Consider the following 21,492-nt stretch of genomic DNA (forward strand, 5'->3'; position numbering starts at 1 on the left):
AATACACTCACTGAACAAATCTCAGGCTTTGTAGAAAAATTTTTAAAACCAAGAATACTGCTAGTTTCCTGCAAGACACAACTGACTTTCTGAACAAGATCAACAACATACAGCAATTACCATCTAATACACTTCTAGTGACTATGGATGTAGTATCCCTGTATAGTAATATCCCTCACAAGGATGGATTAGCTGCATGTCACAGATCCTTATCATCCTCACTAAACCACAAATACACTGCTGAGGATGTTACACGGCTCATTGAATTCATACTTACACACAACTACTTTTTTTTCAATAAGGACATCTATCTTCAATGTATGGGCACTGCGATGGGAAGTAAAATGGCCCCCCAATATGCCAGTTTATTTATGGCTGACATGGAGGAACAATTCCTGAACAGCATGGAACAAAAACCATACAGATACTATCGCTATATTGATGTTATTTTCATCATATGGACAGAAGGTGAAGAAAACCTAAAACAATTTTACTCATTGATCAACACTTTTCATCCATCTATCAAACTAAAAATGGAATACTCAAACACACACGTCAACTTCCTAGACACCACAGTATACATCAGGGATGATACGCTTCACACCTCAATATACAGGAAACCCACTGACAGATGCAACTACCTCCACAGTTCCAGCTTCCACCCCCAACAAACGAAACGTGCCATCATACACAGTCAGGCCATTAGATACCACCGAATATGTTCTGACCCAAGAGACAGAGATAAACATCTCGGGACACTAGCAGACTCCTTCCATAAGAAAGGTTACAAGGACAAAACTATCAACACCGGCATAAACACAGCCTTGAGAACACAAAGGGAAAATCTACTTCAGTACAAAGAGAAAAAAACAAACAACCGTGTACCTCTAGTAACTACATACAACTCAGCACTAGAAGGAATAAGAAAAATAATCAAAGATTTACAAGCCATCATAACAGAGGATGGAACGCTGAAAGAAATATTCCAGCAACCACCAATACTGGCTTTCAGACAACCCCCCAACCTCAGAAATAAACTAATCAGTAGGAAACTTCCTTCTGATTATGATGTCACAAATAATGGAAGCAAACCCTGCAATAAAAAACGCTGCAAACTGTGCAACCAAATCAATCCAGACACTCAAAAGGGATCTTCAATATTTCCGGATCATACAGCTGCACCTCCAGTAATGTTGTGTACCTTATCCAGTGCAGAAAATGCAGCAAAGGATCTTATGTTGGCGAAACAGGACAGAAGTTGCAAACAAGGATGAATCTGCACAGACATACCATCAAGGAACATAAAGAAGGTGACCTCTGCACACCTGTAGGACACCATTTCACACAACCAGGCCACAATATGGAAGACCTCAATGTTTTAGTTCTGAAAGGAAAATTGAAATCTATCCAGGAAAGAAAAACATTTGAACTAAGAATGATAATTCTATTTCACACAAAAGATAACGGCCTTAACTTGGACATGGGATTCCTCAACCATTATCCAACAGTTTCATGACTATCTATTAGCTGAAGCTTGACCCCCTCTATGTGAGTGTAGTATCCCCCCCTCGCTTTTGATGTATCTTATCTGTAGCCTTTTTTTTTTTTTCTCAATCCCTTCTAACATTCTGCTTAAACTTTGTGATCTGTAATAGTACTTTTTGGACTTTGAAGAAGGGGACTTTCCCCGAAAGCTTGTCCTCAAAATTGTATGTTAGTGCAAATAAAAAAAGTATCACGGACAGTACTCAATTATATACCAATAAAACTATAAAAAACAAAACATATATATATAAAAACTGTTATATTAACATATTTAATTTCTAGAATATAACAATATTAGAATGTGTAAAACAGGATCCAGGTGAAGAATAAACAATTAACGGTCACTGATAAAACAATTCAAGTAAAAATCCATATTAAGACCTTTTGGAGATAATACTCTAGTCTCATAAGTACAAAAAGATTCTCTGTGACTCAGACTCCTCACATAATTACACCCCCTCTAGTTTCTTGTAACCTTTTTGATATACCAAAATTTCAAACAGCTGGGATCCTTCATATGGTGATCTCTAAAATGTTTAGAGACACTGATTTTTTTTCCCCTTTCTTAATATTATTCACATGCACTCTCATTCTAACTTGAAGCGGTCTAGATGTCCTGCCCACATACTGAATTTTACAGGGACATTCAATCATATATATTATTCCTTTAGATGTAGATGTAATAATGCGATCCCTTATTTTGTAATTTTTGCCTGTTGCTGTGGCTACAAAATCCTTAAGTCTCTTAATATTGATGTGGTATATCTACAAGCTACACATTTGTAATAAGCCATTTTTCTTCTTAATATTATTATTATTATACAGTATTTATATAGCGCCAAAGGGTATGCTCAGCGCTGTACAGTAGCCAGGGGGACATAACATGAGACAAGACAGTACCAATACACTACACGAGGGGTTCGAGGGCCCTGCTCTTTCGAGCTTACAATCTAGGAGGGAGGGGATAGTGGTACAGGAGGAGATGGCTGTGGGGGATGGAGTGGTGGGTGGAGTGGAGGAGGTTGTTAGGTGAGGTTGGGGTAGGCTTTCCTGAAGAGGAGGGTTTTCAGGGTGCGCCTGAAGGTGAGGAGGGTAGGTGACAGTCTGATGGATTGGGGTAGGGAGTTCCAGAGGATGGGGGAAGTCCTGGAGAAGTCCTGCAATCGGGCGTGGGAGGAGGAGACCAGGGAGCTAGAGAGCAGGAGGTCCTGTGAGGAGCGGAGGGCACGGGTAGGGTAGTATTTGGGTATCAGGTCAGTTATGTAGTTTGGGGCGGCATTGTGAATGGCCTTGTAGGTCAGGGTTAGCAGCTTGAACTTGATGCGTTGGGCAATTGGGAGCCAATGAAGGGATTGGCAGAGGGGGGAGGCAGATGTGGAGCGCTTGGTGAGGTGGATGAGTCTGGCCGCTGAGTTTAGGATCGACTGGAGTGGGGATAGCGTTCGTTTGGGTAGGCCAGTGAGAAGGGAGTTGCAATAGTCAAGGCGTGAGATGATGAGGGAGTGTACGAGTTGTTTGGTGGTGTCTGGGGTGAAGAATGTGCGTATCTTGGAGATGTTGCAGAGGTGGAGCCTGCAAGATCTAGATAGCAGTTGGATGTGGGGTAGGAAGGAGAGGTGGGAGTCCAGGGTGACACCCAGGACTTTGGCGTGTGGGGTGGGAGAGATGGTGGCGTTGCTAGTAGTGATGGAGAGGATGGGGGGGGCACGGGGTGGTAAGGTAAGAGTAAGGTGATCTAGTACGCCAGGAGCTATCCTGTCCCTCAATGTAGGTGTTTTCCTGTAGGCGAACTTAGGAAATAATGGTAATAACGGAACTAACACCTTATCAATTTGTAAATTATTCCAATATTTACTGATAATCTTTTCAATCTCCCTACACTGCATATTATAATCCAATAGAATACTAAAATCTTGCCTATCCCTTACTGCTCTTTGACTGGAATTACTGACCAACAGTGGTCTGTCTATTGCTTTTACTTGTTGAAGAAATTCAGAGGAGCAATTGCATTGCAATCTTATAAATTGCCCCCTAGGTACATTACACAGCCTATGATGGCAACTGTGTAATGTAATATAACTATAGTGGTCAGTGGGCTTAAAATGGTTTCTAATTCTAAAATGCCCATCTTCCTTATAAATTTCCAAGTCTAGAAATGTAATATTAGTAGATTCCTATTTCCATGTAATGTACCTGTCATTGCTATCCATAAATATGTGCAAGGATTCAATATACCCATCCTGTCATTATTCATAAATATTTGCAAGGATTCAATATCCCCATCCCAAACCATAAAAAGGTCATCAAAGAATCTTTTATAGTAAAGAAGTTTTCCAGGGAAATTCTTAAAATCTTTCTCCTCCTCTCAGTAGGCCATAAAAATGTTAGCCACACTGGGAAGAAAACGAGCGCCCAAGGCAACTCTGATTTCTGGTAGAAAATACCTATGATCATACCGGAAATAATTATGCAATAAACAAAAAACTCTAGACGTTGCAATAGATATTTTTTATGTTTCCCAGGGATCTCAGATCTATTGAGTGCCCACTTCACTAACATGATCGCATCTTCATGACTAATGATGGTATACAACGAGCTGAAATCAGCCGCAACTAATATACATGAATCTGAAAAAGGCAAACAATCTATTTGTAGGAGATGCTTGGTGTCTTTCAAGTATGCACTAGTAAATGCAGCCACAGATTACAAAAAATAATCAATATATTGTCCTAGTCTAGAGGTTACAGAGTCAAACCAATTAATGATGGGTCTACAGGGTGGATAAAAATCAATGATTTTTAAAAAATTTTTTTAAAAAATCTGATTTTTTTTATTTAAATCGGATTTTTTTTATTTAAATCGGATTATTTTTTTAAATAAAATGCTTTTTGAGGAAAATATATTACCATCCAAAGGTTATTCCATCATGAAATAAAGATTACTTTTTTAATTATGTAGAATAAGGCTGTATATGTTTAATTTTTTTGGTAAATAAATTCCATGAAGCCATTCACAATGTCATGCTCTTCCAGAGGTTTTTGTAAGATTATTGGGCAGTTTCTCTGCCTACAAGATATTATCACAGATGATCGGTTTACTTTTGCAGTTCTCAAAACTGAATTTGACTCAGCGGAGATCACATGCCTCTTCTTCACAGCAAAAATGTTATAACATGAACAGAGTTAAGAAAAAGACCTTCATCCTAACTTCTACAAACCTATGAATACAGAATCAACCCCTTCAGTGCCAAGTTTCAAGAAGTTCAGTGAATAGAATAGAAACAATATTTTTCTGATTGTTTGGAGTGGAATAGATCTGCACAAGAAGAAAGTGAAACTAAGTGTGAGGAGGAAGGGGCTGACAGTCTAAGTTTCTTAAAATATATATATTTTGTTTAGCCAAATTAGTTACCAAACATGGATGTTTAAGCCAATATCATATGCTGGAATGTTATTGTTTCAGTTGAATAAATCTATTTAAATTGTTATTATTAAGGTAATGATTATTTTTCTCCTTCCTAAGTACAACAGAAAAGTTGTCCAAATATGAATGATTAACCTATTAAATTGGGGATAAAAAAACTAATATGAAAAGTTGTTATTCTGAAAATCTTCATCTACTTGCATATTAAAGTTATACCAGCAAGAATTAGTCTTTATGTAGAAAACTAGGATTTAAATCAAGCCTTACTGACTAGTGATTTAAATTGTGATTTAAATCAGTTTGATTTAAATCAAATCCACCCTGTGGGTCTACCAGGCAGTTTTTCAGCGTTCCTATGCAAAAAATATATAATAGGTATATGGCAAGATATTGGATTCAAATATAAAGCTTCTTTTTTGTTAAGAATCCCTATTTTTTCTCCTTTCCTAACTAATTTATACATCTTTTCTTTATATTCATGGGCAGGTTTATTCGCAGGGTGTATAACCACATCTTTTTTTGTCTTTAAATCCTTGATCCCTTGTTTTATGAAATAGAGGTCGGGCACCCTTTTAACATTTAATTTCTCCAAATCATTCAAAACCATTTTATGAAAGACTTCTATGTGTTTGCTGTGTACATTCTGGGGATTCTGATCTATTTCTTAAATTGGAATGTGCTTCTTCTACCACTCTGCAGTTGGTGCTCACTGGGTTATCCAAAAACTACTTCTGAATATGAAAGGATAAGTTCACCTTTTAGTAAAATATAATAAATGCACATTTTTTGTAGGTAAAAAATGTGCATTTATTATTTTTGTCTGCAGGACCCTGTAAAGCATTGTACCAGTGATCAGCAGATCGCTGGTGCCATGCAGTCTCTGGCAGATCTGTCAGAATATCTGCTTAGTCGTACGGGATGTACAAGCAAGCAGATATACTGATAGGAATAATCAATGAACTACCACGGTGCTCCACAGCACTGTGGAAGGTCACTGAGGAATACTAGCTGACAGCCACTAAGGCTGCCGGAACTTATAGTCTCTCATTCACAGAATGCTGTGAATGAGTGACGCGGCCGGGAGGGCAGAGCCCTGTGTGGCCATGTTTTTTTTTTTAAATTTTGACAGCTAGTGAGAGGGGAGAAAATCCCCCGTTAGCTGTCAAAAGCGGGGATCAAGGGGGAGTGGGGGCCGGTCAGATTGTAAACTTGAAAAAGCAGGGCCCTCAATCCCCTCATGGTTTGCATTGTATTGGTATTGTTCTATCACATGTTCTGTCCCCCTTTGTAATGTACAGCGCTTAGCGAACTATCGGCGCTTTATAAATACTGTATAATAATAATAATGTTACACCCTGCATATGGATGTAACATGTTACAAAAGGTGAAATTATCCTTTAAGTGTCCTCACATATTTTTGTATATTAACCACTTTCAGACCGGACACTTTTACCCCCTTCCTGACCAGGGCAATTTTCAGCTTTCAGCGCTATCACACTTTGAATGACAATTGCGCAGTCATGCAACACTGTACCCAAATGAATTTTTTACCATTTTTTTGAGACAGATAAAGCTTTATTTTGGTGGTATTTATTCACCGCTGGGATTTAAATTTTTTTTGCTATGTAAATGAAAAAGTCCAAAAATTTTGAAAAAAAGTGTTTTTTTTAATAAAATTTTGCAAATAAATAATATTTCATCATAAATCTTTGACAAAATTTATTCCGTTATCTTTTTAGTAAAAAAAAAAAAATCCAAATTAGTTTATAACCAAAAATTATAATTTTTGAACATTTTTATTTTATTTTTTTATATTATTATTATTATTATTTTTTTTACATACTGTCACCCTAGCAGTACAGTGTCACCATGGTGACACTGTACTACTTGTGGGGGGTGATGAAGATTTTTTTTTTTTTTTTTTTTACACTGATTGCTTTTACACCCATATAGGATGTAAAAGCAATCATTTCTCTTTCTCTCTGTCTGCATTCTTGCACTCATTGAGAAGTACTGAGTGAGCTGTGATTGGTCACAGCTTGTCACATGGTGCAAGGCTGTTGTGAATAGCCTTGTACCATGTGACCTCTGTGATCATTCACAGATTTCACATGTAGTAAGCAATGATGTCACAAGTGACATCTTGCTTACTACTTTGCATGTGATCACTGATTGGCCAAGCAGTGATCACATGATCGGGACCTCGTACAGAGGTCCCGTCCGACGATTGGTGTTTCACTGTGTCCGGAGAACACAGCGGGCACCGGATCGCGGTGCTGCGCGGAGCGTGCACAAGCAGGGTGCGGGGAGGCCGTTTATAAACGGCCACCTGACCCTGCACTGCCACCGTCTGGCCGATTATATACAACGGCCGGTCGGGAAGTGGTAATAGACGCGTCGAATTTACTCGGGCACATATTTTAAACCCTTATCCAATACTTTAATTTCATTATGGCTCAAAGGGGTCCCACTGCTATTGAAAATTCATGTTCTTAATTGACACTTCTTCTTTTGTACCCTTCTAGCAGCTCTCTTTCCTCTCTGTCACTTTTCCCCCCATATGTGTTTCCAGCTGGTGTCTGGCTTCTCATGGTATCCTCTATTTGGAGGTTGAGTGTTGGGGGTATCTATTTCTTTTCCAATTTAAATTAGTGTGTCTGGGAGCTCTAGGCTCATAGTTCACCCTTTGAAAAAGATCCCCTATCACCTCCCTTGTTCCCTTCTTGCTGTATGCCTCCATTTAAATTGCAGCTGTAAGATGCAATATTACTATTATAAAAATCCCCATTTCTCCTTTGATGCTGTTGATAGTCATAAAAAGGTTGCCTCCACTCGGGAGGCCGAGCTGGCGGTGCAGTTTCCCTCTCTGGTGTGATTGCCTGGGAAGAAACAACACTAGCGTCTTCTACCACACCAAACTGCCATCTAAAAACTTCCTGATTGTTGTAATCACCTGTATCTCTTATAAAAATGTCTCTTCTCTCTTGTATGTTTATCCAACTTCTCAATTTTAGTTTTCAATTCACCTGATAATTTAATATATTTAGAATTATTTTTCTGTGATTCAATATGGTCCTTAAGCTCCTTAATTTGTGTCTCCAATATTTGCATTTTTTTTTGCTTTTGTTCCCACTTGGGCAAAAATTCCATGAGTTCATAAGGAGGAGAGGAGCTAACCCAAGGATCCCCGTAAAGGGAAACAATCACTTATGACCTGTAAGAGGACAGGTCTAAAAGTGGAGGTGAGCATAGGATTGAAAGGTGGTGGATACATGGTGTGCATGTCTATAGTAACACAGAAGGTGGTACATGGTTATTTTGCAACATAAACAGAAAGCACAATTTATGAACTGTGGACATTATGACACTTGGTTTTTATTTTTTATTGTAAAGATTTTCATATTGTTTTTTATTATTATCCATTCCATTGTTTATGTTGATGAGCTCTCTTGCACAGTATATATAACAGGGTGGCACAACATTACTCTTTTTGGATTACTAGATTTGTAGTTGAATTGTTAAGATGGTAAACACAGATCCACAGACACTGGACTTTAGAGAGACAACACGATGGAACACAACAATTTTAACTGGAGCGAGTTGCCAAAAGAAAAATATTTTGTAGGAATCCTCTAAAGTGACAATGCTTTTTGAGTGTCTAGCAGTTTGGCTTCATATGTCTCTCCCAAATCCTCCTTCTACCTGGGCAAGGATTGTAATTTTAATTTAAAGTGGTTATAAACCTCAAGTGCAAGCAACATAAAAGACCTGCACCATATTACTCATTCATGTTTTGCATTGTATTGTTGTTGTTCTGTCACATGTTCTGTCCCCCTTTGTAATGTACAGCGCTGAGCGAACTATTGGCGCTTTATAAATACTGTATAATAATAATAATAAGAATATTACACATTCATGCCCAAGGGTAAAACAAATCTAAACGCCTAAGCACATTTTTGCAACTTTGACATGTGTTAGTAAAACCGTATATATCATCACAAGTGCATCCAGGTGGATAATACCTTGTTTTTTTCAGGACAAATTGGGCTTTCATTTGGTGGTGAATGGTAATGGATATCTCCTGATTTTTTTTTTTTTTTAATCAAAGGAAATCTGGTCCAAAAGATTTTTTTTTTTAAATTTAGCTGTATATTTCTTGCTGCTGCCATAACCTACCACCAAAAACTCAAAATAGATTCTCCTGCTCTTGACGATCGCAGTGATACCACATTTGTATGTTAGGTGTTTGTACCCATAGTATGACCCAGAAACAATATAGTGAGCAATTTGCTTTTTTTTAAAATCTTTAAATACATAGACACTAATTTAAAAAAAAAAAAAAAAGAAAAAAAAAAAGCTGACCCTGACCCTTGACCCTTACACTATCCCTGGCAGTGACCTAGATCAAACCTTGATCTAGGTTTTTTTTTATATTTTTTTTTTTTCATCCATGTAAACTTAGCCTGTTATCGCATGAAGCAATGTCAGTGGATCTATTTGATTTACTTATTGAGATGAGACACCACCAACTCCTGCATGTTTTCCTTTTTAAACAGTAGATCTGTTAATTCAGAGCATGATGGTGCCCTAGAAAAAACTGAATATTTTGGATTGCAATATCTATTATAGTTTATAATTCTTTATAATTATGATCTCCTTATATTGTATCTCATATGAAGGGTTGTTAAAATACACACAGTATACAAGGTGAATGGTTCTGATCACTGGCAGGTTTTTATTGGTTCCAACAGGCTAACGTGTTTCGAGGACTCAGGCTCTGAGGAAGAGGCTGAGTCCTTGAAACGTGTTAGCCTGTTGGAAGTCCAGGGTTCCATTTATGGACTTATATGTAGTGTGGATTGGACACCGCTGTTTAGTGTGATGTGTTTTTGTCCTGTATGTCAATTGTGAGTACGATACTTACTGTCTGAGAGCAGCAAGAAGTGCATTTTCCAGGACATCTGAATTGTTACCATAGCCTTTGCTGAGTCCATCCCCAAGCTCAGTAGTACAGAGTTTGCTAGGTTTTTATTGGTGTCTGTGTCCTTGTTAGGGAGACTTATGCTCTGATTGTTCTGATCACCAATGTAACTGGGCATGAAAGTGAGGGTGAATCCACTATTCTGATTTGCCATTAAAAAAGGAATAGAGGGAAAATCTTCAAATGGGGACACTTGTTCTTGTGACAACTGGCTAAGAGGGGATTTCCCTCACATTGGAAAGATACATGCTCACTTCCCATTGAGTTTATAAGACAGGAAGTGAAGAGAAAAAACTATTGTGTATTCACACTAGAGGGCTGGCAGAGTGGCAAGTTTATTTTTCAATAAGGGAAAAAAGCTAAAATTTTCAGTGCCCAGGTAGTGAACTTTGAAGAGGAATTTCTCTACAATGTCTATAGCTTTAGAGGTGAATAGGGGTTTGTTTGAAGTGCTTTAATTAATTGTTTAAAACATGTAAATACTATAGTTTGCACATTCTGGGCACAGGTTCACTTTAAAGTTTTAAACATATAGAGAATATTTATAAAGCAGTAAATTCATCAAACAATAACTACAGGTGTATCTTCCTGGTACATGTTTAACCGAAGTAAAGTTAAAACCATTATCTTACCTGAGAGTGAAGAATCAGTTAAGGCCTTTGAAAAATCAGGAAGAAAATTAGGAAATGGAATACTGATTGTACTGCCACTGTGGGGACTTGAGAAGCCACTTGAAGAAGGAGAAATGGAGCCGAATGATCGTTCACTTTCAGAAATTCTTTTTTTCTCTGGAAGAGGTGGCTGTGAATGCTGGGTTTTTCCTACATGCTGTAATATTGGACTGCCTTGGTTATAGGAATTGTCATTGTCCACTGAAAACTGTGACCTTAACATTTTAGGAGAAGCATTTGTAGTAGAGAAAAATGACACCTGCTTCTCACTGAGCACAGGATTATTGTTAGAAAGAACAAAGCCGTCATAATTACAGTTGGCCTGAATAATTTTGCTTCCCGATCGCTCTTGGACATCTGCAGCTACACAGCCTGGATTACTTGTTTCGAGTGTCTGCAGCCCTGGTGCGAGGTCACTGTTCAGTATCGTTTGTACTGGGCTCAAGGACACAGTCAATTCCTGGTTAATCGCTGGCATCCTACTCCTCTCCTTTAATGAATATTGATAAGGCAATGTAGGCTTTAGCGGACTCTCCATCCATACCTGTTCAGCTTCTGAAGCACTGTTTAAAAGAAAAAAAAAACCTTCATATTACTATAGCTCAGTGGTTCTCAACCTTCCTAATGCCGCGACCCTTTAATACAGTTCCTCATGTTGTGGTGACCCCCAACCATAAAATTATTTACCCATTAATTATAATTCATGAAGTGTCGTTTTACCTCCAATACTGCTGCTTTCAACACAGTAGCTGCTTTCAACACAGTAGCTGCTTTCAGCACAGTAGCTGCTTTCTACACAGTAGCTGCTTTCTACACAGTAGCTGCTCTTTACACATTGGAAATATGTGTTTTCTGATGGTCTTAGGTGACCCCTGTGAAAGGGTTGTTCGACCCCCAAAAGGGTCGCGACCCACAGGTTGAGAACCACTGCTATAGCTGGTTTCTAAACAGATTCTACATCAGAGGAGGGCAAAGTCACCCTAAGGATAAGTATCTGTGCAACCAAAATCCCCATTTCTGTTTTCCATAGATGCCATTTATTTGTAGTCTTCCCATGTATCCTTTTGTTTCTCAGATATATCAGTGGTACAATCTCCCCTGCAAAGTTTCTGTCTCTGCACCCACACCACTAAAGAAACTCAGCACGGTTTCTGTGCTCTCTATGAAGATAAATAAACTAGGTCAAGTGAAATTCCCTCACAATTGCCACAGCAGGAAATAGGCATTGTTGGTTACAACCTTCATGCCAGAATTGAAAAATGCAGTGGGTACTTATGTTGCAGTCAAAGTTGACCTTAAAAGGAAATATAACAATATTATATTGTTAAAATATATATATTTTAACAATATAGAGAAATTAGGAAAAAAACGTATGTGAAATATTTTTTAATACAGTGTTGAGAGACTGAATATGTGCACTTTACTTGAGATCCATTTTACAGCTTAAACCCTCCTATCATTTTCAGCCAAGGAGGCCGCCATCTTAGCCTCTGATCTTCAACTGCCATGGTGCTGCACAAGTTATGACACCGATGGTTTGACAGTTTGGGTGAGAGCATAAGCAAATGTGTTTTTTAAAACTGTTAAATTGATGGGTTAAGTTTGGCTTTAATTGCTTTTTTTTTTATAAAACTCACCTTTCTTCTCTGTTTGCAAAATTAGCATTCCTGTGTGAGGAAGATCTTTGCAGCTCTGTCATGAAAAAAACAGAGCTTGTCCCATCAGTGCTGTCAGAGGGAAATTCTCTTTGTTGAAGGCCTTCACTGCAATTCTGCTTGTCTAAAGAAGGAACAAATATTGCAGAAATCATTATGTGTAGGCTTTAACTTTTTTTTTTTTACTGAGATAAAGTTAACAAACAATTTTCAACCGAGATAGTAGTGAGTTGTGTGATTAGTGGTGTGAAACCACTAGTTGCAGATGTGCTGGAAGTCTTCAAAGAAGGTTCAGATGAAGATGTGGAGGCAGGCAGGGGATTTTAAAGCATTGCACGTGGGGTTAATTTACTAAAACAGGAGAGTGCAAAATCTGGTGTTCTGTATAGGAACCAATCAGCTTCCTGGTTTTACTGTCAAAGCTTAACTGAACAATCTGAAGCTAGAAGCTGATTGGCTACTATGCACAGCTGCACCAAATTCTGAGTGCTCCGGTTTTAGTAAATCAACCCCATGAAGTCAGCCCGAGCGCAGTTGAACTCAAGACTACAACTAAGATATGCAGAAAAAAAACTGTGTAAATTAAATACTCACTGACAGCTTAAAGCTGTGTGCCACAATGTACTAATCTTGAGCTGTAGCAGAAATTAGGTACAGACTAAGTCATTGCAGGTTGTACCCAAAGGTAGCTGCACTGTGTCCCCAGCAGAGGAGAGGTCAAGTGGCCATTTGCAGCAGAATAAATTGTAGCAGGACTTCATAAACGTCACCAGGAGCAGTAGAAAAATGTAGTGTGCCTCCCTAGTCAACAATACTACAGTCTGACCATCCTTACCTACTCACTGTTTTAGGGGAGTCTGCAAAGCTATCCAGAAGTCATGTTACCGGTACTCTGAAGCTTATAAGTAACCTGTAATAACTATACAGATTCTCTGAACTGGCCTGTCATACGCAGATTCCCTAAGTGCAAACATTAACTAACAGGCCACTGTCCTGAGCAGGGCCATTACAGTGAAGCACCTTCTGTAATGTCAGGGAGGCACTGCACTCATTGGCTGACTAGAGAGACTAACAGGATCTATATTATCTGGCTATAACTACCAGCAGTTGATATTTGAAAAGTGGAGATTCGGCAGAGCTGGGGAAGAGACACCCTTCCTCTTTAGGACACTAGGATAAAAACTGAGGCTCTGTTGCAGTAATGGAATAAAACCAGAAGGTGGCGCTGTCCTATTTGATTTTTTGTTTTTTGCTAGTGTCCATTTCATCTGCAAGTGACAGCATACAGTATTTGAACACCTAAGAAACAGCAAGAATTCTGTCTCTCAAAGACCTGTTACTGTGCCTTTAAAAAGTCCACCTCTACTCCACTCATGAATCTAACTTAGTAGCACCTGTCCGAGCACTTTAAAGACACCTGTCCACCCCACAGTCAGTCAGACGCCAACTACTACCATGGGCATGACCAAAGAGCTGTCAAAAGACACCAGATACAAAATTGTGGACCTCCACAAGGCTGGAAAGGGCTACAGGGCAATTGCCAAGCAGCTTGGTAAAAATAGATCAACTGTTGGAGCAATTGTTAGAAAATGGAAGAGGCTAAAGACGACTGTCAGTCTCCCTCGGACTGGGGCTCCATGCAAGATCTCACCTCGTGGGGTATCACTGATGATAAGAAAGGTAAGGAATCAGCCCAGAACTACAAGGGAGGAGCTGGTCAATGACATGAAGAGAGCTGGGACCACAGTTTCAAAGGTAACTGTCGGTAGAACACTATGCCGTCATGGTTTCAAATCATGCATTGCACGGAAGGTTCCCCTGCTCAAGTCATCACATGTCCAGGCCCGTCTGAAGTTTGCCAATGACCATCTGGATGATCCAGAGGAGGCATGGGAGAAAGTCATGTGGTCAGATGAGACCAAAGTAGAACTTTGTGGTCTAAACTTCACTCGTCGTGTTTGGAGGAAAAAGAAGGATGAGTTGAATCCCAAGAACACCATCCCTACTGTGAAGCATGGGGGTAGTAACATCATGCTTTGGGGGTGCTTTTCTGCGAAGGGGACAGGACGACTGCACTGTATTAAGGAGAGGATGAATGGGGCCATTTATTGTGAGATTTTGAGCGACAACCTCCTTCCCTCAGTCAGAGCATTGAAGATGGGTCATGGCTGGGTCTTCCAACGTGACAACGGCCCGAAGTACACAGCCAGGATAACCAAGGAGTGGCTCCGTAAGAAGCATATCAAGGTTCTGGAGTGGCCTAGCCAGTCTCCAGACCTAAATCCAATAGAACATCTTTGGAGGGACCTGAAACTCCGTGTTGCTCAACAACAGCCCCGAAACCTGACAGATCTAGAGGAGATCTGTGTGGAGGAGTGGGCCAAAATCCCTGTTGCAGTGTGTGCAAACCTGGTCAGGAACTACAGGAAACGTTTGACCTCCGTAATTGCAAACAAAGGCTTCTGTACCAAATATTAACACTGATTTTCTCAGGTGTTCAAATACTTATGTTCAGCAGTGCAAGACAAATACATTCTTTAAAAATCATACAATGTGATTTCCTGAATTTTTTTCTAAATTCTGTCTCTCAGAGTGGGAATGCACCTACAATGTGAATTTCAGACCCCTCCATGATTTCTAAGTGGGAGAACTTGCAAAATCGCAGGGTGTTCAAATACTTCTGTTCCTCACTGTATACTCACAGGTCTGTATAACAGCACTGTGCCCTTTAAATGTTTTCAATGAATGATGGAGAAATTACTTTTATGCAAGTGTCAAAAAGTCCTTCCCACTAGTCCAAAAATTATCCCCTCTTCTAGTTCCAGCTTCTCACATTCCACAATATACAAGTATGTGTGTCTGTCCGTCACAGTGAATTTTTATTTCGTAGGGTACAGCTATCAGCATCATCACAAAAAGTGAGTTATTTCCTATTTTATGAGATAACCCAGCAATGAAAAATTAGACTCATCAAGGACTATTTCTCTTGGGAAAAAAAACATTTATTCTACAGGTATTGAACAACTCAGTAAATACTGTTACTATGATGTATATCAGGATTTATATTATTCCACACAATATATTAAAATATAACCGTGTATTATACAATTAAAGCTTGTAGTGGAATAAACACTGAGAGGTGCACAATGGTCTGCAGTACGCTATACGTACCACACTTCAGATGTATTCTTATAGAGTTAACAAACTATGGTAAGTTTTTGATATAAATAACAAATCATAACAGTAAACCCACTACCAGCTATTGTACCTTGACAGCAGTACAGGGAGGATTTCTAAAAAACTGGAAAAAAAACAGTAAATAGAAAAAAAAAAAATCACTAAAATAATTAACAGTAGCCCTGCACAATGCAAAGTATTAATTTCAAACATTTCTTCATCTACATATATCAAACATAATCCTAACGTTCCAAGATTTCTGGACTGTAGAATAGAAGACAGACAAACATTTACAATGCCTAGAGATTGTAGCCTAACCAAAATTCCACAGTGAAGCGTAAAAGAACAGACACCTACCAAAAGAAGCAGACATATCAAACATTCTTAGCAATTATGAGAGCTTCAGCTGCTAGGAAAAAGAAGAAAAAAAAAAGTTTCCCAAGTATTGTGCAGATCCGTTACTTTTTCCCAACTATAAAACTTCCTGCAGCCAGTGAACTCAACAAGCGGATGTGTATAGACAGAGGAGGCTCCGGCTGCTGCTGCTGGTGTGCTGCCTTTTCTTTGCACTCCTCCCCCTTCTAAATGTTCTGACACAGGCATTCAGGATAGGGATGTTGGTCTAATCGGCTAGCAAAAGCAAGAGTAAAACATTCTCTCTGAAGGTGGTGGCACACGGGACATTTGTCAGCCAGAACTTTTCTTAGTAAGCTAATTATAGGAAGGGGCGCATAACAGATACTCATGCCAGAGTTTATTTCTTAAAGTGACAGCAAGCAAATTCTTGTCTGAGCTGCAGCCACACTGCGGCATAAATACTATGAGATGGTTTCATTGGGTTTATTTCCTACTTAACCTCCTGAGGATTTACCCCCTTAATGACCAGGCCACTTTTTGCTACTCGGCGCTGCACTAATTCAACTGATAATTGCGCGGTCATGCAACGCTGCACCCAAACAAAATTTACGTCCTTTTTTTCAAACAAAATAGAGCTTTCTTTCGGTGGTATTTGATCACCTGTGCGCTTTTTATTTTTCACGCTATAAACAACAAAGGCCAAACATTTTGAAGAAAAACAATATTTTTTACTTTCAGCTATAAAAAATATATAGTAAACTCAAAGTTGGTTATAAATTTAGGCCAAAATGTATTCTGCTCCATGTTTTTGGTAAAAAAATCCCAATAATTGTATATTGATTGCTTTGTGTGAAAGTTATAGCGTCTACAAACTATGGTATAGATACTGCAATTTACGCCATTTTTTTTGCTATACAGCGCTGCGCTAGTTTAACGGACAATTGCGCGGTCATGCAATATGGTACATAAATTAAATTTACATCCTTTTTTTCCCCACAAATTGAGCTTTCTTTCGGTGGTATTTGATTGCCTGTGCGGTTTTTATTTTTTGCGCTATAAAAAAAAAAAGGCTGACAATTTTGAGGAAAAAAAAACAATATTTTGGACTTTTTGCTATAAAACATGTCCAGTAAAAAAAAATTTAAAAATCAAATTTAGTCATAAATTTCTGTCAAAATGCATTCTGCGACATGTCTTTGCTAAAAAAAACAAAAAAAAACAATACGTGTAAATTAATTGGTTTACGTAAAAGTTATAGCGTTTACAAATGGCGGGAAAGATACTGGGATTTTTAGTTTTTTTTATACTAATAATGGCGTCGATCAGTGACTTATGGCGGTGATCAGCGACTTATGGCGGGACTGCGGCGGACATTCTGACTGATTGGGGGGGGGTACTGACTTGGGGTCACTGACATCCCCAGTGACACCAATACAGTGATCAGTGCAAAAAAAAAAAAAACCACTGACACTGTACTAATGGCACTGGGGTGGAAGGGGTTAAGTTTATTATTCAGGGAAGGGTTAACTGTGTGAGGGGAGTGTTTTACTAGGGGGCGGGGTGTGTACTGCACTCTTCTTCTGTCCCGATCTGTGTGTCCTGCAGCTGTCAGGGAACTGACAGAAAGCACAGCTACTGCAGCTGTGCTCTCTGTCAGTGATTCCCGCCGATCGCCGGGACACAGCCGGTAACGACCGGCTGTGACCCGGCGACTGACATCCGCGGCTGTGATGGGCAGGACAGGTAGGGCGGCGCCCCCTACCTGTTTACAAAACACACGTTTTAAAACGTGCTTTTGCCCAGCCGTGCCGCCCTGCTGCCGTATTTCTACAGTGGCTGGGCGGCATGTGGTTAAGCTACAATTTCAAACCTTACTTCAGCCAAAACACATTTTATTTTGGATAGAGCAGGGAAGGGTCTCTTTCAGGTTTTTGTCGTCATCTGAGTCTTTATTTGGGTAGACAATAAGTGATGAGAAATATCTCCGAAGGAGACACAGTAAGATATTGTAAAGTGCTGAGCAAACTTGATATTATATAAATCCTATATAATAATAATAATAAAAGTGATTATTGCTGTCCCTGGCAATTTCTTTCTGTCCTGGTGCTAACTGAGATGCGATCTCAAACAAATAAACATTTTTTTAACTCGATCAAAAAAAAAAAAAAAAGGGGGGTTATGCTTTATAAGGAAACACTTTTAAAAGTAAGATGTGACTTGCTGTCCTGGAGCAAACTGAGATGAGATCCAAACAACAACAAAAAAAAGGGCTGGAGTCATGCTTTAACCGCTTGCCTACAGGGCACTTATACCCCCTTCCTGCCCAGGCCAATTTCCAGCTTTCAGTGCTGTCGCACTTTGAATGACAATTGCACGGTCATGCAACACTGTACCCATATGAAATTTTTATCATTTTTTTGTGACAGATAGAGCTTTATTTTGGTGGTATTTAATCACCTCTGGGTTTTTTATTTTTTCTTAAACAAACCAAAAACCACTGAAAATTTGAAAAAAAAATGTTTTTCTTAGTTTTTGTTGTAAAATTTTGTAAATAAGTGATTTTTCTCCTTCACTGATGTGCGCTAATGAGGCTGCAGTGATGGGCACTGATAGGCTGCACTGATGGACACTGATAGGTGGCACTGATGGGCACTGATGAGGAGGCACTGGTAGGTGGCACTGATGGGCATTGACAGGCATCACTGATGGCCACTGAAAAGCAGCACTGATATATGGCACTGATAGGCAGCACTGATAGGCGGCACTGACGGGCACTGATAGGCGGCACTGATTGGCAGCACTGATTGGCATTGATAGGTGGCACTGATGGGTGACACTGAAAGGCAGCTCAGATGGGCACTGATATGTGGCATTGATGTGCACTGGTAGGCACTGATATGTGGCATTGATGTGGCATTGATGGGCACTGGCACTGTTCAGCACTGACAGCTGGCACTTCTGGGGCCACACTGATCATCGGTGCCCTGATTATCAGTGTACATGTCCCCTCCGCGGAATGCCGATTACCGGCTCTCTTCTCCTCTTGAGCTGTCAACGTGACAGCTCGTGAGGAGAGAAATGCCGATAACCGGCATTTCCCTGTTTACATGTGATCAGCTGTGATTAGACACAGCTGATCACATGACCGAGCCGACATCTTTGGCTCTTTCCGTAGATCGGTGATCCGATCGCCGTGCTGTGCGCTTCCTGAACCGCGCGTGCGGTGAGAATGGGAGGACGTCATATGATGTCCTCCCAGAACGAGGGAACCACCTTGCGTCTGTCATTGGACTATATGGCGGGCAGGAGGTGGTTAAAAGAGAACACGTTAAACGATAAGTTCACCTTTGGTAACATGTTACACCCATTTCTAGGAAGGAACATGTAACATGTTTTCACTGATGCAGTGTCTGCCAGATCCAGTGCTTCCCTATGACAGCAAGCAGGGAAATCTTTTCCCTGACTTCGCTGTCACTATTTTAAAAAAAACACAGCCATGTGGTGCTCTGCCTACACGGCCACATCATTCATTCTCAAGAGTTCTGTGAATGGGAGAACTGCTTGTAGTTCTCAATGAACTACCAGGGCGCTGCTGAGCGCTCCGTTACTCATTAATGCTTGTGTCATTGTTTAACTGCCTGCTCATATAAGGTATTAGCAGACAGCTTACTGACAGTCTGCAAGAGCCCTGCATAGCACCTGCAATCTGCTGATCACAGATGCAATGCTTTACAGGCTCCTAAAAAAAAATGCACATTCTACCTGCAAAAGATGTCCATTTATTATTTCTTTTAAAGGTGAACTATTCCCAGCATCAACTACTCTTTCGGCATAATGGTATTTTCTAAGGCTAGTTTTGAACTTTCCTCCTGCTAGTATAAAGTCATGTCCCTGTGTTTTTGATATTGGCTTCATATTGAAAATACTGCCTGCCTGAACCTTATTCACCCCCTTGATGTCTCGCCTTTACCTTCTTGCCTCCAAACTATACATATTAAGTTCCTGTAGCCGCTTCTGATATGTTTTACCCCTAAAACCTTTGAACCCCAATCAGTTTATTTTTTTGTAGTTTTGGAAAGAGCGCAGAAAGAGAAGATCCTCACTCAGCTTTTTATTGCTGTCTGTATGAAAGTTTAGGAGGTTTCCCCTCAATAGGAAAGAACAGACCTTGACACCCCCCCCCCCCCCCCATTTTCCTTCTTGAAAGGTGTCAGGAAGTGTGGAAAGAAGAAAAATTTCTTCTCCATGAAAACAAAAAAACACTTAACCTTCCATCTTCTACTAGAAAATGTGTTTTTAAGACCCTATGTGTCCCCATTACAGAGATTTCCCATCAGTTTCTGTCCAGATGATGAGTGTCAGAAAGATCAGGAAATGAGGGGAAATCTCTTCAACAGTGATACAGACAGCATTTAAAACATGAAACAACAGGACATGTTTAGGCAAAACCTTTTTTTTTTAATTTGCTTTATTGTGGATAGAGTTGAAAAGAGTTAAGCTGGCCAACACGTAAAGACTCCGTGATCTAAAAGTGAAATCCATAAGATTCTCCCATCAATGCTAAACAGCATGGATGGACAAATCTCTCACTACCAGCTACTACTCTGTACTCTGACAGCCGCAATAACTGAACAGTGACTGCAGCTGATTGGCTGCAATTACTATTTGGCTAACCGTTTCCCGCCGGCTACTTCAATTTTTCAGTCGAAGTTTGTCAAGCCGGTTAGTGTCGGCAGGGCCAACCACGGCTCAAATTTTAGTCGATTCCTATGAACCTCAAAACTCAAGTTGTGTATCACCAAGCTTTAGATTTTTTTGTCTGGTTTTATTGCTGTTCATTGGGAAGACTTGCCCTCATCCTGGTATATGGATACAAGAAAAAAATCAGAAGAAGATATGTAACCATTTAAGAAGAGAGGTGTTGGCTACCAAGGTCTATTTTGTGAACAGCAGCTGGATAAAAATCCCTCGTAAAGCTTCACTTTCTGAATGCAAGTGGTCATTATGAAATATTAATGGGTAATATTTCATGTTTACTCAGCCAAAGTAACTTATTTAGTACTGAACATAATATAAAAAAATTAAATAAAGTCCTCTTTAGCTTTAAAGGTTAAAAAAATATATTTGTCATGGATAAAACTACACAATCATAACAATTTAAGATAGAATATTTTTTATATGAGCCGAGTATCTCTAAGTCAATAAGGCAAAAATGTTTTAGCTAAGCAGTAACACTTCAAGCTGAGTGAAAAAGCCAGTTTGCCATCCTCCTAAAGTGAACAAGAACCTAGGAAGGATTTCTAAAAAAAATGGAAGATAATTAAATGATTGTTCTGTATGTTATGAGGCTTTGTGTGCCTGCCGTCCTAACTCCACCTCCTCATTTTTTTCAATCACGTCTGCGACCCTTTCTCAATGTCAGTACACAAAGAGCATTGTTTATCACTGGTTTCCACCCAGTCACTACTCTGCTAACTGTGCGAACTAGTGTGCGTGTGTGTGTATATATATATATATATATATATACACACACACACATATATATATATATATACACACACACACATACACCCCTAAAAAAAAGGTTTCACACTACTGGTAATTTTTGTATTTTATTGTCATTACAAACGGAATCACATGGGAATTTACACAGATCAACTGAACGTAACACAGATTAACTCAC

At 39.4% G+C, this 21,492-nt stretch overlaps 1 protein-coding gene across 1 annotated transcript in view; it reads right to left on the bottom strand.

Annotated features, from left to right (window-relative positions):
• The window catches only part of TNS3 (tensin 3), a 325,962-nt gene that overhangs the window by 59,218 nt on the left and 245,252 nt on the right, over positions 1 to 21,492 (bottom strand). The window contains exons 15-16 of the mRNA XM_089669481.1: positions 12,258 to 12,399; positions 10,582 to 11,183 (exon numbers count right to left, since the gene is read on the bottom strand). Coding sequence (XP_089525607.1) covers positions 10,582 to 11,183; positions 12,258 to 12,399 — 744 coding nt within the window. The remainder of the gene's footprint in view (positions 1 to 10,581; positions 11,184 to 12,257; positions 12,400 to 21,492) is intronic.

This window comes from Staurois parvus, unplaced genomic scaffold (genome assembly GCF_062004578.1).
Source record: "Staurois parvus isolate SC_StPar_1 unplaced genomic scaffold, SC_StPar_1.0 ptg000077l, whole genome shotgun sequence".
NCBI classification, from domain to species: domain Eukaryota; kingdom Metazoa; phylum Chordata; class Amphibia; order Anura; family Ranidae; genus Staurois; species Staurois parvus.